Source organism: Mytilus trossulus, unplaced genomic scaffold, assembly GCF_036588685.1.
Source record: "Mytilus trossulus isolate FHL-02 unplaced genomic scaffold, PNRI_Mtr1.1.1.hap1 h1tg000070l__unscaffolded, whole genome shotgun sequence".
NCBI lineage: Eukaryota > Metazoa > Mollusca > Bivalvia > Mytilida > Mytilidae > Mytilus > Mytilus trossulus.
Window position 1 is genome coordinate 2,209,297 of NW_026963294.1, and position 26,269 is coordinate 2,235,565.

The window sequence follows — 26,269 nt, forward strand, 5'->3', positions numbered from 1 at the left end:
GATACTTCTTAACTGTATACAACTGAAATATTGTGATTTACTTCATTACACTGATGAATACCTCTCCAGTTTGTTTGTCAAAGGGTTGCTGTCTGATACTTCATAACTGTATACAACTGAAATATTGTGATTTACTTCATTACACTGATGAATACCACTCCAGTTTGTTTGTCAAAGGGTTGCTGTCTGATACTTCATAACTGTATACAACTGAAATATTGTGATTTACTTCATTACACTGATGAATACCACTCCAGTTTGTATGTCAAATGGTTGCTGTCTGATACTTCATAACTGTATACAACTGAAATATTGTGATTTACTTCATTACACTGATGAATACCACTCCAGTTTGTTTGTCAAAGGGTTGCTGTCTGATACTTCATAACTGTATACAACTGAAATATTGTGATTTACTTCATTACACTGATGAATACCACTCCAGTTTGTTTGTCAAAGGGTTGCTGTCTGATACTTCCTAACTGTATACAACTGACATATTGTGATTTACTTCATTACACTGATGAATACCACTCCAGTTTGTATGTCAAAGGGTTGCTGTCTGATACTTTCTAACTGTATACAACTCAAATATTGTGATTTACTCCATTACACTGATGAATACCACTCCAGTTTGTTTGTCAAAGGGTTGCTGTCTGATACTTTCTAACTGTATACAACTCAAATATTGTGATTTACTCCATTACACTGATGAATACCACTCCAGTTTGTTTGTCAAAGGGTTGCTGTCTGATACTTTCTAACTGTATACAACTGAAATATTGTGATTTACTCCATTACACTGATGAATACCACTCCAGTTTGTTTGTCAAATGGTTGCTGTCTGATACTTCCTAACTGTATACAACTGCAATATTGTGATTTACTTCATTACACTGATGAATACCACTCCAGTTTGTATGTCAAATGGTTGCTGTCTGATACTTCCTAACTGTATACAACTGAAATATTGTGATTTACTTCATTATACTGATGAATACCACTCTAGTTTGTATGTCAAATGGTTGCTGTCTGATACTTCCTAACTGTATACAACTGCAATATTGTGATTTACTTCATTACACTGATGAATACCACTCCAGTTTGTTTGTCAAATGGTTGCTGTCTGATACTTCCTAACTGTATACAACTGAAATATTGTGATTTACTCCATTACACTGATGAATACCACTCCAGTTTGTATGTCAAAGGGTTGCTGTCTGATACTTTCTAACTGTATACAACTGAAATATTGTGATTTACTTCATTACACTGATGAATACCACTTCAGTTTGTATGTCAAAGGGTTGCTGTCTGATACTTCATAACTGTATACAACTCAAATATTGTGATTTACTCCATTACACTGATGAAAACCACTCCAGTTTGTATGTCAAAGGGTTGCTGTCTGATACTTTCTAACTGTATACAACTGAAATATTGTGATTTACTCCATTACACTGATGAATACCACTCCAGTTTGTTTGTCAAATGGTTGCTGTCTGATACTTCATAACTGTATACAACTGAAATATTGTGATTTACTTCATTACACTGATGAATACCACTCCAGTTTGTATGTCAAATGGTTGCTGTCTGATACTTCCTAACTGTATACAACTGCAATATTGTGATTTACTTCATTACACTGATGAATACCACTCCAGTTTGTATGTCAAATGGTTGCTGTCTGATACTTCCTAACTGTATACAACTGAAATATTGTGATTTACTTCATTACACTGATGAATACCACTCCAGTTTGTATGTCAAAGGGTTGCCGTCTGATACTTCCTAACTGTATACAACTGAAATATTGTGATTTACTTCATTACACTGATGAATACCACTCCAGTTTGTATGTCAAATGGTTGCTGTCTGATACTTCCTAACTGTATACAACTGAAATATTGTGATTTACTTCATTACACTGATGAATACCACTCCAGTTTGTATGTCAAATGGTTGCTGTCTGATACTTCCTAACTGTATACAACTGAAATATTGTGATTGACTTCATTACACTGATGAATACCACTCCAGTTTGTATGTCAAATGGTTGCTGTCTGATACTTCCTAACTGTATACAACTGAAATATTGTGATTGACTTCATTACACTGATGAATACCACTCCAGTTTGTATGTCAAATGGTTGCTGTCTGATACTTCCTAACTGTATACAACTGAAATATTGTGATTTACTTCATTACACTGATGAATACCACTCCAGTTTGTTTGTCAAAGGGTTGCTGTCTGATACTTCATAACTGTATACAACTGAAATATTGTGATTTACTTCATTACACTGATGAATACCTCTCCAGTTTGTATGTCAAAGGGTTGCCGTCTGATACTTCATAACTGTATACAACTGAAATATTGTGATTTACTTCATTACACTGATGAATACCTCTCCAGTTTGTATGTCAAAGGGTTGCCGTCTGATACTTCTTAACTGCATACAACTGAAATATTGTGATTTACTTCATTACACTGATGAATACCTCTCCAGTTTGTATGTCAAAGGGTTGCCGTCTGATACTTCTTAACTGCATACAACTGAAATATTGTGATTTACTTCATTACACTGATGAATACCTCTCCAGTTTGTATGTCAAAGGGTTGCCGTCTGATACTTCATAACTGTATACAACTGAAATATTGTGATTTACTTCATTACACTGATGAATACCTCTCCAGTTTGTATGTCAAAGGGTTGCTGTCTGATACTTCATAACTGTATACAACTGAAATATTGTGATTTACTTCATTACACTGATGAATACCACTCCAGTTTGTTTGTCAAAGGGTTGCTGTCTGATACTTCATAACTGCATACAACTGAAATATTGTGATTTACTTCATTACACTGATGAATACCTCTCCAGTTTGTATGTCAAAGGGTTGCCGTCTGATACTTCATAACTGTATACAACTGAAATATTGTGATTTACTTCATTACACTGATGAATACCTCTCCAGTTTGTATGTCAAAGGGTTGCCGTCTGATACTTCTTAACTACATACAACTGAAATATTGTGATTTACTTCATTACACTGATGAATACCACTCCAGTTTGTATGTCAAAGGGTTGCCGTCTGATACTTCTTAACTGCATACAACTGAAATATTGTGATTTACTTCATTACACTGATGAATATAACTCCCGTTTGTATGTCAAAGGGTTGCTGTCTGATACTTTGTAACTGTAAACAACTGAAACATTGTGATTTATTCATTACACTGATGAATACCATTCATGTTTGTTTGTCAAAGGGTTGCCGTCTGATACTTCTTAACTGCAAACAACTGAAATATTGTGATTTATTTTATTATACTTTATGACACTTAACATACACTTTCATGGTATTCTATAAAAAAATTCCTTTGGTTTTACATAAATTTTGCATCATCATGACACAAGACATGACACATGATCATACAACAATCATTTACCAATTCTGTATTAAACATGACACGTGGCACCTGATCATACAACATTCATTCACCACTCCTGTACTGAACATGACATGCTACACCTGATCATACAACATTCGTTACCACTTCTGTACTGAACATGATATGTGACACCTGATCATACAACATTCATTAACCACTCCTGTACTGAACATGACATGTGACACCTGATCATGCAACATCCATCCACCACTCCTGTACTGAACATGACATGTGACACCACATCATACAACATTCAATGAACACTCCTGTACTGAACATGACATGCGACACCTGATCATACAACATTCGTTACCACTCCTGTACTCAACAAGACATGTGACACCACATCATACAACATTTATTAACAACTCATGTACTGAACATGACATGCGACACCTGATCATACAACATTCGTTACCACTCCTGTACTGAACATGACATGTGACACCACATCATACAACATTCATTACCACTCCTGTACTCAACATGACATGTGACACCACATCATACAACATTCATTACCACTCCTGTACTCAACAAGACATGTGACACCACATCATACAACATTTATTAACAACTCCTGTACTGAACATGACATGTGACACCTGATCATACAACATTCGTTACCACTCCTGTACTGAACATGACATGTGACACCACATCATACAACATTCAATGAACACTCCTGTACTGAACATGACATGCGACACCTGATCATACAACATTCGTTACCACTCCTGTACTGAACATGACATGTGAAACCACATCATACAACATTTATTAACAACTCCTGTACTGAACATGACATGTGACACCTGATCATACAATTTTCATTTACCACTCCTGTACTGAACATGACATGCGACACCTGATCATACAACATTCATTACCACTCCTGTACTCAACATGACATGTGACACCACATCATACAACATTCATTCACCACTCCTGTACTGAACATGACATGCGACACCTGATCATACAACATTCGTTACCACTTCTGTACTGAACATGACATGTGACACCACATCATACAACATTCATCCACCACTCCTCTACTAATCATGACATGTGACACCACATCATACAACATTTATTAACAACTCCTGTACTGAACATGACATGTGACACCTGATCATACAATTTTCATTTACCACTCCTGTACTGAACATGACATGCGACACCTGATCATACAACATTCATTACCACTCCTGTACTCAACATGACATGTGACACCACATCATACAACATTCATTCACCATCCTGTACTGAACATGACATGCGACACCTGATCATACAACATTCGTTACCACTCCTGTACTGAACATGACATGAGACACCACATCATACAACATTCATCCACCACTCCTCTACTGAACATGACATGTGACACCACATCATACAACATTCATTTACCACTCCTGTACTGAACATGACGTGACACCTGATCATACAACATGCATTTACCACTCCTGTACTGAACATGACATGTGACACCTGATCATACAACATTCATTTACATCTCCTGTACTGAACATGACATGTGACACCTGATCATACAACATTCATTTACCACTTCTGTACTGAACATGACATGTGACACCTGATCATACAACATTCATTAACCACTCCTGTACTGAACATGACATGTGACACCTGATCATACAACATTCAGTCACCACTCCTCTACTGAACATGACATGTGACACCACATTGTACAACATTCATTCACCACTCCTGTACTGAACATGACATGTGACACCTGGTCATACAACATTTATTCACCACTCTTGTACTGAACATGACATGTGACACCTGATCATACAACATTCATTTACCACTTCTGTACTGAACATGATATGTGACACCTGATCATACAACTTTCATTTACAACTCGTGTACTGAACATGACATGTGACACCTGATCATACAACATTCATTTACCACTTCTGTACTGAACATGACATGTGACACCTGATCATACAATATTCGTCCACCACTCTTGTACTGAACATGCCATGTGACACATGATCATACAACATTCATCCACCACTCCTGAACTGAACATGACATGTGACACCCGATCATACAACATTCACCCACCACTCCTCTACTGAACATGACATGCGACACCTGATCAGACAACATTCATTCACCACTCTTGTACTGAACATGACATGTGACACCTGATAATACAACATTTCTTCACCACTCTTGTACTGAACATGACATGTGACACCTGATCATACAACATTCATCCACCACTCCTGAACTGAACATGACATGTGACACCCAATCATACAACATTCATCCACCACTCCTCTACTGAACATGACATGTGACACCTGATCATTCAACATTCATTCACCACTCTTGTACTGAACATGACATGTGACACCTGATAATACAACATTCATTCACCACTCTTGTACTGAACATGACATGTGACACCTGATCATACAACATTCAGTCACCACTCCTCTACTGAACATGACATGTGACACCACATTGTACAACATTCATTCACCACTCCTGTACTGAACATGACATGTGACACCTGGTCATACAACATTTATTCACCACTCTTGTACTGAACATGACATGTGACACCTGATCATACAACATTCATTTACCACTTCTGTACTGAACATGATATGTGACACCTGATCATAAAACATTCATTTACAACTCGTGTACTGAACATGACATGTGACACCTGATCATACAACATTCATTTACCACTTCTGTACTGAACATGACATGTGACACCTGATCATACAATATTCGTCCACCACTCTTGTACTGAACATGCCATGTGACACATGATCATACAACATTCATCCACCACTCCTGAACTGAACATGACATGTGACACCCGATCATACAACATTCACCCACCACTCCTCTACTGAACATGACATGCGACACCTGATCAGACAACATTCATTCACCACTCTTGTACTGAACATGACATGTGACACCTGATAATACAACATTTCTTCACCACTCTTGTACTGAACATGACATGTGACACCTGATCATACAACATTCATCCACCACTCCTGAACTGAACATGACATGTGACACCCAATCATACAACATTCATCCACCACTCCTCTACTGAACATGACATGTGACACCTGATCATACAACATTCATTCACCACTCTTGTACTGAACATGACATGTGACACCCGATCATAAAACATTCATCCACCACTCCTCTACTGAACATGACATGTGACACCACATCATACATCATACTAAACATGACATTGGTAACCTGGTAACATGTGACATAGTAATGACATACTTACACCAACATGTGACATTGCAAAAAAACTCAATACCAACCTGACATAGCAATAACACTCTTATACTCAACTCCAACATGTGAGATAGCAATGACACTCTTACACTCAACACCAACATGTGACATAACCATGACATGCTTATCCTCAGCACCAACATCTGCATAGCACTGACACTGTTTTACTAAACATCATCATTTGACCTAGCCATGACACTATTTTCCTGAACACCAACATGTGACATATCACTGACACTCTTATACTCAACACTAATATGTGACATAGCAATTACACTCTTATACTAAGCACCAACATGTGACATAGCAATAACACTCTTATACTCAACACCCAGGGTTTCCGCTGGCGGTCGCCATTTTCGCAATTTGCGAAAAAATAATAATTGTGGCGATAAAAATTCGTCATTTGCGAAAGAATTTGGCGAAAGAAAAATATAGAACGATTTATTTTCCTCCATCTTTTTTATTTACTTTTTTCGAGTTTCTCGGACTTAATCCGATCAGACAAAACTCGGAATTCACCTTGACCTCATTAAGGTTTGGACAGAAAATCAATTATCAGCTGATTGCATTTTATAGCTATCGACAACAAAGGACTATATTATTAAAGGTGTTGATTAAATTGTTTGACAAAATGATTTGGTTAAATGGCTTCTGCTAAATGTCACATACAGAATTTATTTACCACTTTGCGACGCACGTGTTTGAAGCAAACTTTTGACGTCTCCTCCGCTTTTAAAGACAGGTTAGAAAAGAAAGCTGTTGTTGTGACGAAAAATGTCCAAAAGCAAGAAAAATTTTGGATTTAAAACTTTAATTATCCTATGACTTAAATATCGGGAAGACGTTTTTAAAGTCGTTTGAGTGACACGCGTGTTTCAAGCCTAGTTTTACGTCTCAACTTTTTCATTTACGATGGTCAAGATAAGAAAACTGTCGTTATGAAGAAATCTATCCAAAAGGTTGGCTCGAATGAGAGTATCCCTTCAATGTAATGACTACACATGAAACGAGGGATCAATTTCATGTGATAAAAGCTTTTGTTTTGTTGTAAAAAAAACTTCTTAGTACAAAAGGGAACATCAGTATTTTTCTTTTAAAGAAACTTTCCCTACGAACTATACTGGTATTATATAATCAAAACATGTCCATTAATTTTGTTATATTCCAGGACGTATATTTTCTTTATTATTAAAAGTATAGTGGCCCAATCAATTAGAAAAGTTGTTTAAAATACAAGAATAGTTTTCCCCTTTAAATTAAAAAAATCTGTTGTTTAAAAGTAAGTTTTAGTGTTTATTCATTAACATGTAAACTCTAAAATAAGTTTGAGAGCATAATCATAGACACAATGGGCAAACTCATCTTATTTAAGGGAAAGGGGGAAGGGGGGGGGGGGTTTAGAAAAAAATGTAAATTTTAAATGAAAAATATAGTTATGTTATTTGGCGAAAAAAATATAAAAGTGGCGAAAAATATATTGTATTGGCGAAAGAGGTGGTGAAAAAAATAATTGACCCAGGGGAAACCCTGTCAACACCAATATGTGACATAGCAATAACACTCTTATACTCAGCACCAACATGTGACATAGCAATAGCACTCTTAAACTCAACACCAATATGTTACATATCAATAACACTCTTATACTCAACACCAATATGTGACATAGCAATAACACTCTTATACTCAACACCAACATGTGACATAGCAATTACACTATAATACTCAACACCAATATGTGACATAGCAATGACACTCTTTTACTCAACACCAATATGTGACATAGCAATAACACTTTTATACTCAACACCAACATGTGACATAGCAATAACACTCTTATACTCAACACCAACATGTGACATAGCAATAACACTCTTGTACTCAACTCCAACATGTGACATAGCAATGACACTCTTATACTCAACACAATCATATAACATACCATTGACACTCTTATACTCAACACCATCATGTCACATAGCATTGACACTCTTATACTGCTCACAAACATGTAACCATACCACTCTTATATTTCACAGAAACCTGTGACATAGCACATTGTAGCAATGACACTCTTATACTCAAAACCAATATGTGACATACCAATGAAACTTATACTCAACCCCAATATGTGACATATCACAGACACTCTTATACTCAGCATCAACATGTGACATAGCAATGACACTCTTATACTCAACACCAACCAGTGACATAGCAATGACACTCTTATACTCCATTTATAGGCAACGCAAACAAAAAGTAAAAACACGGCTTATTGAAGTTCTTCACTTATACATGTACTCAACACAACATACACCATTGTTATTTTACCATAATAAGAAACAGCACATATCATATGAAGCAACACACAATACAAACATTTTACATGGAAATACCACTTAATTCTTTTTAAGCTTTGATCAATATTCTGAATAAAGACAAAATACTGTTAATCAGACAGGTTTAATAGACAACAAATATGTGATAAAATTACATAAAGTGGGGTCTAATTTTTCCTGTCTCATAAATCTGAATCAGAAAATATAATTTGTTTTTATTTTTCTTGAAATTTTTCTTTTTTTTTAACTTTGATCATCATTGTTAATCAGACGGCTTTAAAAAAAACAAAAAAACCAGAAACTTGACAGAATTATATAAAGTGGGGTCTCATTTTATTCGTAACACAGAACTGAATCAGATAGTTAAGGTTTTATTTTGTTTCCTGACGAAAAATTATTTTGTAAACATCTGATTTTAATGAGAAGTTGATGAGAACAAGTTGTGTTAACATCTTTAGTCAGATAATGTTAATTCTACAGATCTAATGTAAATCATCTTTTTAAAATAACAAATACTTGACAGAATTATATAAAGTGGGGTCTTATTTTTCTTGTCTCTTCGTACTGAATCAGAAAATATAACTCGTTTTAATGTTTCTTGAAAAAAGTTTTTTTTTTAACCTGACAGTTCTGATGGAAGTTCTGACATCTCACAATAAAACATGTTGTTTATTTGTTGTTTATGTAGAATATAAATACAAGTGTGACTGGTCATTTTATTCAGTTTTGACCACTGATTCATGTGATATATATTTTGTTTATATTTATTACACAACATTGTCCAGTTTATGACAAAAGTTTTGATGTCTGTTATATGTTGATATTACAGTGGGGAAAGACACCATTAATGTTGGCCGCTGGGGGAGGACACCTGGAGGTAGTGAAGTACCTCGCCAGTCACGGCAGTCAGTTAGACGTTACAGACCAGGTAATGATAGATATAATCACCTTACTCTGACCAAACACCACTTTATACAGAATCTACACAAAATCATGTTGTTAATCAGACAGATTTAATGGACAACAAATATTTGTTAGAATTATATAAAGTGGGGTCTCATTTTATTCGTAATACAGAACAGAATCAGATAGTAAAGGTTTTATTTTGTTTCCTGATGAAAAATTATTTTGTTAACATCTGATTTTAATTCAATTCAATTCAATTCAAAGTTTTATTGCCATATAAACTTTACAGTTTGTGACATATAACAACAACAAAAACAAATAAAGACAATAACTAAGTAACTCAATATATATACACAAATTCAGGTAAATATTAAAGGGTTCCCTGTCCTCAGTTCCATTGACTTTTTTTATAAAGGATCCTAGTTTATTCACTTGTGTTGGTGTTGATGGGTTAAGTATATATATAACTTTGTCATTGTCAGTGAGATTAGCAAATAAATTACTTTCTCTATTAATGCAATCAAAATATGTTAATCTAATATTTGAATTATGAGAACAATTTATTAGGAAATGTTTCTCATCATCTAGCACTTTACATTTTTTGCAAAGTCTCTCTTCGCGAGGAATTTTAAAATGCCTCCCTTTTTCAATTAATAATGAATGGTCACTGATTCTAAGTTTTGTAATTAATTTTCTAAATTCAAAGTTTGGGTTAGAGAGGTAAGGTTTGTTTAATGAGAAGTTAATGAGAATAAGTTGTGTTAACATCTTTAGTCAGATAATGTTAATTCTACAGATCAAATGTAAAACAACTTTAAAAAATAACAAATACTTGACAGAATCATACAAAGTGGGGTCTTATTTTCCTTGTCTTTTCGTACCGAATCAAAAAATATAACTTGTTTTAAATTTTCTTGAAATTTTTTTTTTTTTTTTAACTTTGATCATTCTATACTTAATCATTGTTAATCAGATGGGTTAAATGGAGACCTAATACTTGACAGAATTATATAAAGTGGGGTCGCATTTTAATTGTCTTGTCCAGCTGAGTCCATTGATATAAATATTGTTTATCTTTCTTGATAAAAGTGTTTTTTTTAACCTGACAGTTCTGATGGAAGTTTTGACATCTCACAATAAAACATGTTGTTTATTTGTTGTTTATGTAGAATATAAATACAAGTGTGACTGGTCATTTTATTCAGTTTTGACCACTGATTCATGTGATATATATTTTGTTTATATTTATTACACAACATTGTCCAATTTATGACACAAGTTTTGATGTCTGTTATATGTTGATATTACAGTATGGATGGACACCATTAATGTTGGCGGCTGTGCAAGGACACCTGGAGGTAGTGACGTACCTTTTCAGTCACGGCAATCAGTTAGAGGCCACAGACCAGGTAATGATAGATATAATCACCTTACTCCGACCAAACACAACTTTATACAGAATCTACATAAAATCATGTTGTTAATCAGACAGGTTTAATGGACAACAAATATTTGTTAGAATTATATTTTATTCGTAACACAAAACTGAATCAGATATAGTAAAGGTTTTATTTTGTTTCCTGACGAAAAATTATTTTGTAAACATTTGATTTTAATGAGAAGTTGATGAGAATGAGTTGTGTTAACATCTTTAGTCAGATAATGTTAATTCTACAGTTCTAATGTAAAACATCTTTTAAAAATAACAAATACTTGACAGAATTATATAAAGTGGGGTCTTATTTTTCTTGTCTCTTCGTACTGAATCAGAAAATATAACTTGTTTTAATGTTTCTTGAAAAAAGTATTTTTTTCGACGTTGATCATTCTACTTAATCATTGTTAATCAGACGGTTTTAATGGTGACCTAATAATTGACAGAATAATAAAAAGTGGGGTTTCATCTTTCTTGTCTCTTCGCACTGAATCAGAAAATATAACTCGTTTCAATGTTTCTTGATTTTTTTTTTTTTCAACTTTGATTATTCTACTGAATCAACATAAAATCATGTTAATCAAACATGTTAAATGGACAACAAATACTTGTTAGACTTATATTAAATGGGGTTTGCTATTATTTTTTCCTGTTTTGTAGAACTGAATCAGAAAATATATATTTAGTTTATATATCTTTATCTACCATTTATCAGTTTATACAAATATAATTGAATATTTTTTTACCAGATGTTATATTTCTTACATTTTGATAAATTGTTTGACTCCTCTCTTGATTTATTATCACACACCATTAACATGTTTATATTTTTATATTGTTATAGTTTGGAGAAACAGCTTTACATCTTGCTGCTAAGAGTGGACGTATTGATACAACAAAATTGTTATTAGATCAAGGATGCAGTCCTTGGGTGAAAACAAAACAGGTAACATTCATTTTTATTCTTATTCACTATCTTTATTTTCGAAAAATGTATACATTTTAAGTTGATATACAGAACAAACATTTCACTTGAATTTATGTGAACCAAGTATTTAACATGGTGTAGTCACTTGATTTACAAACATTAACCATACAAACCCACAAACCACACTTCAAATGATGTCAACACACTGATCATACCAACCAACAAACCACACTTCATATGATGTCAACACACTGATCATACCAACCAACAAACCACACTTCAAATGATGTCAACACACTGATCATTCCAACTAACAAACCACACTTCAAATGATGTCAACACACTGATCATACCAACCAACAAACCACACTTCAAATGATGTCAACACACTGATCATTCCAACTAACAAACCACACTTCATATGATGTCAACACACTGATCATACCAACCAACAAACCACACTTCAAATGATGTCAACACACTGATCATTCCAACTAACAAACCACACTTCAAATGATGTCAACACACTGATCATACAAACCCACAGACCACATTTCATATGATGTCAACACACTGATCATACCAACCCGCATACCACACTTCAAATGATGTTAACACACTGATCATACCAACCCACAAACCACACTTAAATTGATGTCAACACACTGATCATACCAACCCACAGACCACACTTCAAATGATGTCAACACACTGATCATACCAACCAACATACCACACTTCAAATGATGTCAACACACTGATCATACCAACCCACAGACCACACTTCAAATGATGTCAACACACTGATCATACCAACCCACAGACCACACTTCATATGATGTCAACACACTGATCAAACCAACCCACAAACCACACTTCATATAATGTCAACACACTGATCATACCAACCCACATACCACACTTAATCAAACCAACCCACAAACCACACTTCATATAATGTCAACACACTGATCATACCAACCAACAAACCACACTTCATATGATGTCAACACACTAATCATACCAACCAACAAACCACACTTCAAATGATGTCAACACACTGATCATACCAACCAACAAACCACACTTCAAATGATGTCAACACACTGATCATACCAACCAACAAACCACACTTCAAATGATGTCAACACACCGATCATAAAACCCACAGACCACACTTCATATGATGTCAACACACTGATCATACCAACCAACAAACCACACTTCAAATGATGTCAACACACTGATCATACCAACCAACAAACCACACTTCAAATGATGTCAACACACTGATCATACAAACCCACAGACCACACTTCAAATGATGTCAACACACTGATCATACAAACCCACAGACCACACTTCATATGATGTCAACACACTCATCATACCAACCAACAAACCACACTTCAAATGATGTCAACACACTGATCATACCAACCCACAAACCACACTTCATATGATGTCAACACACTGATCATACCAACCAACAAACCACACTTCAAATGATGTCAACACACTGATCATACCAACCAACAAACCACACTTCAAATGATGTCAACACACTGATCATACAAACCCACAGACCACACTTCATATGATGTCAACACACTGATCATACCAACCAACAAACCACACTTCAAATGATGTCAACACACTGATCATACCAACCAACAAACCACACTTCAAATGATGTCAACACACTGATCATACAAACCCACAGACCACACTTCAAATGATGTCAACACACTGATCATACAAACCCACAGACCACACTTCATATGATGTCAACACACTCATCATACCAACCAACAAACCACACTTCAAATGATGTCAACACACTGATCATACCAACCCACAAACCACACTTCATATGATGTCAACACACTGATCATACCAACCAACAAACCACACTTCAAATGATGTCAACACACTGATCATACCAACCAACAAACCACACTTCAAATGATGTCAACACACTGATCATACAAACCCACAGACCACACTTCATATGATGTCAACACACTGATCATACCAAGCAACAAACCACACTTCAAATGATGTCAACACACTGATCATACCAACAAACAAACCACACTTCAAATGATGTCAATACACTGATCATACAAACCCACAGACCACACTTCAAATGATGTCAACACACTGATCATACAAACCCACAGACCACACTTCAAATGATGTCAACACACTGATCATACAAACCCACAGACCACACTTCATATGATGTCAACACACTGATCATACCAACCCACAGACCACACTTCATATGATGTCAACACACTGATCATACCAACCCACAGACCACACTTCATATGATGTCAAAACACTGATCATACAAACCAACAGACCACACTTCATATGATGTCAACACACTGATCATACCAACCAACAAACCACACTTCAAATGATGTCAACACACTGATCATACCAACCAACAAACCACACTTCAAATGATGTCAATACACTGATCATACAAACCCACAGACCACACTTCAAATGATGTCAACACACTGATCATACAAACCCACAGACCACACTTCATATGATGTCAACACACTGATCACCAATCAAATAAAATTAACATGGTGCAGTCATTTGATTAACAATTATTAACATGAGTCATAAAAACTGATATACCATAAGTATACCCCCACTTTGAAAAAGGGGGTGTATACTGTTTTACCTCTGTCAGTCTGTCCGTCCCATGAATATCTTTCATCACATTTTTCTCAGGAACTACAATACAAAGATTTCTGAAATTAGCTTTCAAAGTTTATATAAGTCTGCTATACTGTGTGATGTGTTTTCCGATTCACCATTTAACAACTTCCTGGTTACCTAACACTTGCATATTTTTACACTATTAAAATTATCCACTTGCAGCGGGGGTATCATCAGTGAGCAGTAGCTCGCAGTTTAACTTGTTCAAACAATGTCAACAAAGGGATAACCAATCAAATCATGACAATACAATGATCACCAATAATACACTATCATCATACCTTCCAACAATCATACACTACCAACATACCTATAACCAATCATACACTACCAACATAACTTCCACCAATCATACACTACCACTATACCTTCTACCAATCATACACTATCAACATACCTTCCACCAATCATACACTACCACCATACCTTCCACCAATCATAAACTACCAACATACCTTCCACCAATCAGACACTACCAACATACCTTCCACCAATCATACACTACCACCATACCTTCCACCAATCATACACTATCACCATACCTTCCACCAATCATAAACTACCAACATACCTTCCACCAATCATACACTACCACCATACCTTCCGCCAATCATACACTACCACCATACCTTCCACCAATCATACACTACCACCATACCTTCCACCAATCATACACTACCACTATACCATCCACCAATCATAAACTACCACCATACCTTCCACTAATCATAAACTACCAACATACCTTCCACCAATCATACACTACCAACATACCTCCCACCAATCATACACTACCACCATAACTTCAACCAATCATAAACTACCAACATACATTCCACCAATCATAAACTACCAACACACCTTCCACCAATCATAAACTACCAACATACCTTCCACCAATCATACACTACCAACATACCTTCCACCAATCATACACTACCACCATACCGTCCACCAATCATACACTATCAACATAACTTCCACCAATCATACACTACCACCATACATTCCACCAATCATACACTGTCAACATAGCTTCCACTAATCATACACTACCAACATACCTTCCACCATTCATACACTACCACCATACCTTCCACCAATCATACACTACCATCATACCTTACACCAATCATACACTACCAACCTACCTTCCACCAATCATACACTACCAACATACCTTCCAACAATCATACACTACCACCATACCTTCCGCCAATCATACACTACCAACATACCTTCCACCAATTATACACTACCACCATACCTTCCACCAATCATACACTACCAACCTACCTTCCACCAATCATACACTACCAACATACCTTCCAACAATCATACACTACTAATAAACCTTCCACCAATCATACACTTCCAACATACCTTCCAACAATCATACACTACCAACACAACTTCCAACAATCATAGACTACCAACATACCTTCCACCAATCATACACTACCAACATACCTTCCACGAAGCATACCCTACCTATATACATTCCACCAATCATACACTACAAACACACCTTCCACCAATCATACACTACCAACATATATTCCACCAATCATACACTACCAACATACCTTCCACCAATCATACACTACCAACATACCTATAACCAATCATACACTTCCAACATAACTTCCACCAATCATATACCACCAACATACCTTCCACCAATCATACACTACCAACATACCTTCAACCAATCATACACTACCAACTTACCTTCCACCAATCATACACTACCAACATACATTCCACCAATTATACACTACCAACCTACCTTCCACCAATCATACACTACCAATAAACCTTCCACCAATCATACACTACCAACATACATATAACCAATCATTAACTACCAACATACCTTCCACCAATCAGACACTACCAACATACCTTCCACCAATCATACACTACCACCATACCTTCAACCAATCATACACTACCACCTTACCTTCCACCAATCATAAACTACCAACATACCTTCCACCAATCATACACTACCACCATACCTTCCGCCAATCATACACTACCACCATACCTTCCACCAATCATACACTACCACCATACCTTCCACCAATCATTCACTACCACTATACCATCCACCAATCATAAATTACCACCATACCTTCCACCAATCATAAACTACCAACATACCTTCCACCAATCATACACTACCAACATACCTTCCACCAATCATACACTACCACCATAACTTCCACCAATCATAAACTACCAACATACATTCCACCAATCATAAACTACCAACACACCTTCCACCAATCATAAACTACCAACATACCTTCCACCAATCATACACCACCAACATACCTTCCACCAATCATACACTACCACCATACCGTCCACCAATCGTACACTATCAACATTACTTCCACCAATCATACACTACCAACCTACCTTCCACCAATCATACACTACCAACATACCTTCCGCCAATCATACACTACCAACATACCTTCCACCAATTATACACTACCACCATACCTTCCACCAATCATACACTACCATCATACCTTACACCAATCATACACTACCAACCTACCTTCCACCAATCATACACTACCAACATACCTTCCAACAATCATACACTACCAATAAACCTTCCACCAATCATACACTACCAACATACCTTCCACCAATCATACACTACCATCATACCTTACACCAATCATACACTATCAACATAACTTCCACCAATCATACACTACCAACCTACCTTCCACCAATCATACACTACCAACATACCTTCCGCCAATCATACACTACCAACATACCTTCCACCAATTATACACTACCACCATACCTTCCACCAATCATACACTACCAATAAACCTTCCACCAATCATACACTTCCAACATACCTTCCACCAATCATACACTACCAACCTACCTTCCACCAATCATACACTACCAACATACCTTCCGCCAATCATACACTACAAATAAACCTTCCACCAATCATACACTACCATCATACCTTACACCAATCATACACTATCAACATAACTTCCACCAATCATACACTACCAACTTACCTTCCACCAATCATACACTACCAACATACATTCCACCAATCATACACTACCACCATACCTTCCACCAATCATACACTACCAACCTACCTTCCACCAATCATACACTACCAATAAACCTACCACCAATCATACACTACCAACATACATATAACCAATCATTAACTACCAACATACCTTCCACCAATCAGACACTACCAACATACCTTCCACCAATCATACACTACCACCATACCTTCCACCAATCATACACTACCACCTTACCTTCCACCAATCATAAACTACCAACATACCTTCCACCAATCATACACTACCACCATACCTTCCGCCAATCATACACTACCACCATACCTTCCACCAATCATACACTACCACCATACCTTCCACCAATCATACACTACCACTATACCATCCACCAATCATAAACTACCACCATACCTTCCACCAATCATAAACTACCAACATACCTTCCACCAATCATACACTACCAACATACCTTCCACCAATCATACACTACCACCATAACTTCCACCAATCATAAACTACCAACATACATTCCACCAATCATAAACTACCAACACACCTTCCACCAATCATAAACTACCAACATACCTTCCACCAATCATACACTACCAACATACCTTCCACCAATCATACACTACCACCATACCGTCCACCAATCGTACACTATCAACATTACTTCCACCAATCATACACTACCACCATACATTCCACCAATCATACACTGTCAACATAGCTTCCACTAATCATACACTACCAACATACCTTCCACCATTCATACACTACCACCATACCTTCCACCAATCATACACTACCATCATACCTTACACCAATCATACACTACCAACCTACCTTCCACCAATCATACACTACCAACATACCTTCCAACAATCATACACTACCAATAAACCTTCCACCAATCATACACTACCAACATACCTTCCACCAATCAAACACTACCATCATACCTTACACCAATCATACACTATCAACATAACTTCCACCAATCATACACTACCAACCTACCTTCCACCAATCATACACTACCAACATACCTTCCGCCAATCATACACTACCAACATACCTTCCACCAATTATACACTACCACCATACCTTCCACCAATCATACACTACCAATAAACCTTCCACCAATCATAAACTTCCAACATACCTTCCACCAATCATACACTACCAACCTACCTTCCACCAATCATACACTACCAACATACCTTCCGCCAATCATACACTACAAATAAACCTTCCACCAATCATACACTACCATCATACCTTACACCAATCATACACTATCAACATAACTTCCACCAATCATACACTACCAACATAACTTCCACCAATCATACACTACCACTATACCTTCTACCAATCATAAACTACCAACATACCTTCCACCAATCAGACACTACCAACATACCTTCCACCAATCATACACTACCACCAATCAGACACTACCAACATACCTTCCACCAATCATACACTACCACCATACCTTCCACCAATCATACACTACCACCATACCTTCCACCAATCATAAACTACCAACATACCTTCCACCAATCATACACTACCACCATACCTTCCGCCAATCATACACTACCACCATACCTTCCACCAATCATACACTACCACCATACCTTCCACCAATCATACACTACCACTATACCATCCACCAATCATAAACTACCACCATAACTTCCACCAATCATAAACTACCAACATACCTTCCACCAATCATACACTACCAACATACCTTCCACCAATCATACACTACCACCATAACTTCAACCAATCATAAACTACCAACATACCTTCCACCAATCAGACACTACCAACATACCTTCCACCAATCATACACTTCCACCATACCTTCCACCAATCATACACTACCACCATACCTTCCACCAATCATACACTACCACCATAACTTCAACCAATCATAAACTACCAACATACATTCCACCAATCATAAACTACCAACACACCTTCCACCAATCATAAACTACCAACATACATTCCACCAATCATACACTACCAACATACCTTCCACCAATCATACACTACCACCATACCGTCCACCAATCATACACTATCAACATAACTTCCACCAATCATACACTACCACCATACATTCCACCAATCATACACTGTCAACATAGCTTCCACTAATCATACACTACCATCATACCTTCCACCATTCATACACTACCACCATACCTTCCACCAATCATACACTACCATCATACCTTACACCAATCATACACTACCAACCTACCTTCCACCAATCATACACTACCAACATACCTTCCAACAATCATACACTACCAATAAACCTTCCACCATTCATACACTACCACCATACCTTCCACCAATCATACACTACCAACATACCTTCCACCAATCATACACTACCAACCTACCTTCCACCAATCATACACTACCACCATACCTTCCGCCAATCATACACTACCAACATACCTTCCACCAATTATACACTACCAACCTACCTTCCACCAATCATACACTACCACCATACATTCCACCAATCATACACTACCACCATACCTTCCACCAATCATACACTACCAATAAACCTTCCACCAATCATACATTACCAACATACCTTCCACCAATCATACACTACCAACCTACCTTCCACCAATCATACACTACCAACATACCTTCCAACAATCATACACTACCAATAAACCTTCCACCAATCATACACTACCAACATACCTTCCAACAATCATACACTACCAACACAACTTCCAACAATCATAGACTACCAACATACCTTCCAACAATCATACACTACCAACATACATTCCACCAATTATACACTACCAACATTCCTTCCACCAATCATACACTACCAACATACCTTCCACCAATCATACACTACCAACATACCTATAACCAATCATACACTTCCAACATAACTTCCACCAATCATATACTACCAACATACCTTCCACCAATCATACACTACCAACATACCTTCAACCAATCATACACTACCAACTTACCTTCCACCAATCATACACTACCAACATACATTCCACCCATTATACACTACCAACCTACCTTCCACCAATCATACACTACCAACATACCTTCCACCAATCATACACTACCAACATACCATCCACCAATCATACACTACCACTATAACTTCCACCAATTATAAACTACCAACATACATTCCACCAATCATAAACTACCAACACACCTTCCACCAATCATAAACTACCAACATACCTTCCATCAATCATACACTACCAACATACCTTCCATCAATCATACACTACCACCATACCGTCCACCAATCATACACTATCAACATAACTTCCACCAATTATACACTACCACCATACATTCCACCAATCATACACTACCAACCTACCTTCCACCAATCATACACTACCACCATACCTTCCGCCAATCATACACTTCCAACATAACTTCCACCAATCATATACTACCAACATACCTTCCACCAATCATACACTACCAACATACCTATAACCAATCATACACTTCCAACATAACTTCCACCAATCATATACTACCAACATACCTTCCACCAATCATACATTACCAACATACCTTCCACCAATCATACACTACCAACATACATTCCACCAAGCATACACTACCAACATAACTTCCACCAATCATACACTACCAACATACCTTCCACCAATCATACACTACCAACATACCTTCCAACAATCATACACTACCACCATACCTTCCACCAATCATACACTATCAACATAACTTCCACCAATCATACATTACCAACATACCTTCCAACAATCATACACTACCAACATACCTTCCACCAATCATACACTACCAACATACCTTCCACCAATCATACACTACCAACCTACCTTCCACCAATCATACACTACCAAAAAACATTCCACCAATCATACACTACCAACATACCTTCCACCAATCAAACACTACCAACATACCTTCCACCAATCATACACTACCAACAAACATTCCACCAATCATACACTACCAACATACCTTCCATCAATCATACACTAACAACATACCTTCCACCAATCATACACTACCAACATACCTTCCATCAATCATACACTACCAACATACCTTCCACCAATCATACACTACCAACATACCTTCCACCAATCATACACTACCAACCTACCTTCCACCAATCATACACTACCACCATACATTCCACCAATCATACACTACCACCATACCTTCCACCAATCATACACTACCAATAAACCTTCCACCAATCATACATTACCAACATACCTTCCACCAATCATACACTACCAACCTACCTTCCACCAATCATACACTACCAACATACCTTCCAACAATCATACACTACCAACACAACTTCCAACAATCATAGACTACCAACATACCTTCCACCAATCATACACTACCAACATACATTCCACCAATTATACACTACCAACATTCCTTCCACCAATCATACACTACCAACATACCTATAACCAATCATACACTTCCAACATAACTTCCACCAATCATATACTACCAACATACCTTCCACCAATCATACACTACCAACATACATTCCACCAATCATACACTACCAACATACCTTCCACCAATCATACACTACCAACATACCTATAACCAATCATACACTTCCAACATAACTTCCACCAATCATATACTACCAACATACCTTCCATCAATCATACACTACCAACATACATTCAACCAATCATACACTACCAACATACCTTCCACCTATCATACACTACCAACATACATTCCACCAATTATACACTACCAACATTCCTTCCACCAATCATACACTACCAACATACCTATAACCAATCTTACACTTCCAACATAACTTCCACCAATCATATACTACCAACATACCTTCCACCAATCATACACTACCAACATACATTCCACCAATCATACACTACCAACATAACTTCCACCAATCATACACTACCAACATACCTTCCACCAATCATACACTACCAACATACCTTCAACCAATCATACACTACCAACATACCTTCAACCAATCATACACTACCAACATACCTTCCACCAATCATACACTACCAACATACATTCCACCAATTATACACTACCAACATTCCTTCCACCAATCATACACTACCAACATACCTATAACCAATCATACACTTCCAACATAACTTCCACCAATCATATACTACCAACATACCTTCCACCAATCATACACTACCAACATACATTCCACCAATCATACACTACCAACATACCTTCCACCAATCATACACTACCACCATACCTTCCACCAATCATACACTATCAACATAACTTCCACCAATCATACATTACCAACATACTTTCCACCAATCATACACTACCAACCTACCTTCCACCAATCATACACTACCAACAAACATTCCACCAATCATACACTACCAACATACCTTCCACCAATCATACACTACAAACATACCTACTACCAATCATACACTACCAACATACCTTCCACCAATCATACACTACCAACATACCTATAACCAATCATACACTTCCAACATAACTTCCACCAATCATATACTACCAACATACCTTCCACCAATCATACACTACCAACATACATTCCACCAATCATACACTACCAACATAACTTCCACCAATCATACACTACCAACATACCTTCCACCAATCATACACTACCAACATACCTTCCACCAATCATACACTACTAACATACCTTCAACCAATCATACACTACCAACATACATTCCACCAATCATACACTACCAACATACATTCCACCAATTATACGCTACCAACATTCCTTCCACCAATCATACACTACCACCATACCTTCCACCAATCATACACTATCAACATAACTTCCACCAATCATACATTACCAACATACTTTCCACCAATCATACACTGCCAACCTACCTTCCACCAATCATACACTACCAACAAACATTCCACCAATCATACACTACCAACATACCTTCCACCAATCATACACTACCAAAATACCTTCCACCAATCATACACTACCAACATACCTTCCACCAATCATACACTACCAAAAAACATTCCACCAATCATACACTACCAACATACCTTCAACCAATCATACACTACCAACATACCTTCCACCAATCATACACTACCAACATACCTTCCACCAATCATACACTACCACCATACCTTCCACCAATCATACACTGACAACATACCTTCCATCAATCATACACTACCAACATACCTTCCACCAATCATACACTACCACCATACCTTCCACCAATCATAAACTACCAACATACCTTCAACCAATCATACACTACCACCATACCTTCCGCCAATCATACACTACCACCATACCTTCCACCAATCATAAACTACCAACATACCTTCAACCAATCATACACTACCAACACAACTTCCACCAATCATACATTACCAACATACATTCCACCAATCATACACTACCAACCTACCTTCCACCAATCATACACTACCAACATACCTTTCACCAATCAGACACTACCAACATACCTTCCACCAATCATACACTACCACCATACCTTTCACCAATCATACACTTCCAACACAACTTCCACCAATCATACATTACCAACATACTTTCCACAAATCATACACTACCAACCTACCTTCCACCAATCATACACTACCAACATACCTTCCACCAATCATACACTACCAACATACCTTCCACCAATCAAACACTACCAACATACCTTCCACCAATCATACACTGACAACATACCTTCCACCAATCATACACTACCAACATACCTTCCACCAATCATACACTACCAACAAACCTTCCACCAATCATACACTACCAACATATCTTCCACCAATCATACATTACAAACATACCTTCAACCAATCATACTCTTCCAACATACCTTCCACCAATCACAAAGTACCAACATACCTTCCACCAATCATACTCTACCAACATACCTTCCACCAATCATACACTACCAACATACCTTCCACCAATCAAACACTACCAACATACCTTCCATTAAACATACACTACCAACACCACTGTCTACCAATCATACACTACTGGCACGCCTTCCACCAATTATACACTACCAACAAGCCTCCCACTTATCATACACAACCAACACAACATCAATCTAATCATACTCCAACTAACACACATAACATCAATCATACACTACCAGCACAACAACAGTCTACTCATACTCCACCAACATGCCGTAAATCAATATCACAATGAAGAACACAACTAAAATCTAATCATATTTCACCATAACACCGTTTACCAATAATACACTGTCAACACACCTAAAACCAATCATACACTAACAGCTTATCATAATTTACCAACACAACTATCATCTTATCATACGTTACCCACACACCTTCCATCTTTTGATAGTGTACCCATAGAACTACTATCTTATACTTTACCCACACAACTACCAGCTGATCATACTTTACCGACACAACTACCAGCTGATCATACTTTACACACACAACTACCAGCTGATCATACTTTACCCACACAACTACCACCTTATCTTACTTTACCTACACAACTACCACCTTATCATACTTTACACACACAACTACCAGCTGATCATACTTTACCCACACAACTACCACCTTATCTTACTTTACCTACACAACTACCACCTTATCATACTTTACCCACACAACTACCAGCTGATCATACTTTACCCACACAACTACCAGCTGATCATACTTTACACACACAACTACCAGCTGATCATACTTTACCCACACAACTACCAGCTGATCATACTTTACCCACACAACTACCAGCTGATCATACTTTACCCACACAACTACCATCTTATAATACTTCACCAACACATCAAACACTACCCACACAACTACCATCTTATAATACTCCACCAACACATCAAACACTACCCCCACAACTACCATCTCATCATACTTTACACACACAACTACCATCTTATCATACTTAA

General features: G+C 37.1%; 1 protein-coding gene across 1 annotated transcript; it reads left to right on the top strand.

Annotated features, from left to right (window-relative positions):
• Positions 1-8,139: 8,139 nt before the first annotated feature.
• LOC134699523 (hepatitis A virus cellular receptor 1-like) lies at positions 8,140-26,269 on the top strand. The gene is made up of 4 exons (XM_063561120.1): positions 8,140-8,143; positions 9,963-10,061; positions 11,350-11,448; positions 25,623-26,269. The coding sequence occupies exons 1-4, from the start codon at positions 8,140-8,142 to the stop codon at positions 26,267-26,269; spliced, it is 849 nt and encodes a 282-aa protein (XP_063417190.1).

Bases quoted from the DNA above. Each gene is read 5' to 3' on its own strand.
- LOC134699523 (XM_063561120.1), top strand. The intron at 10,062-11,349 runs GTAATGATAGAT...TTGATATTACAG, and splicing joins AGTTAGACGTTACAGACCAG to TATGGATGGACACCATTAAT. The intron at 11,449-25,622 runs GTAATGATAGAT...ATACACTAACAG, and splicing joins AGTTAGAGGCCACAGACCAG to CTTATCATAATTTACCAACA.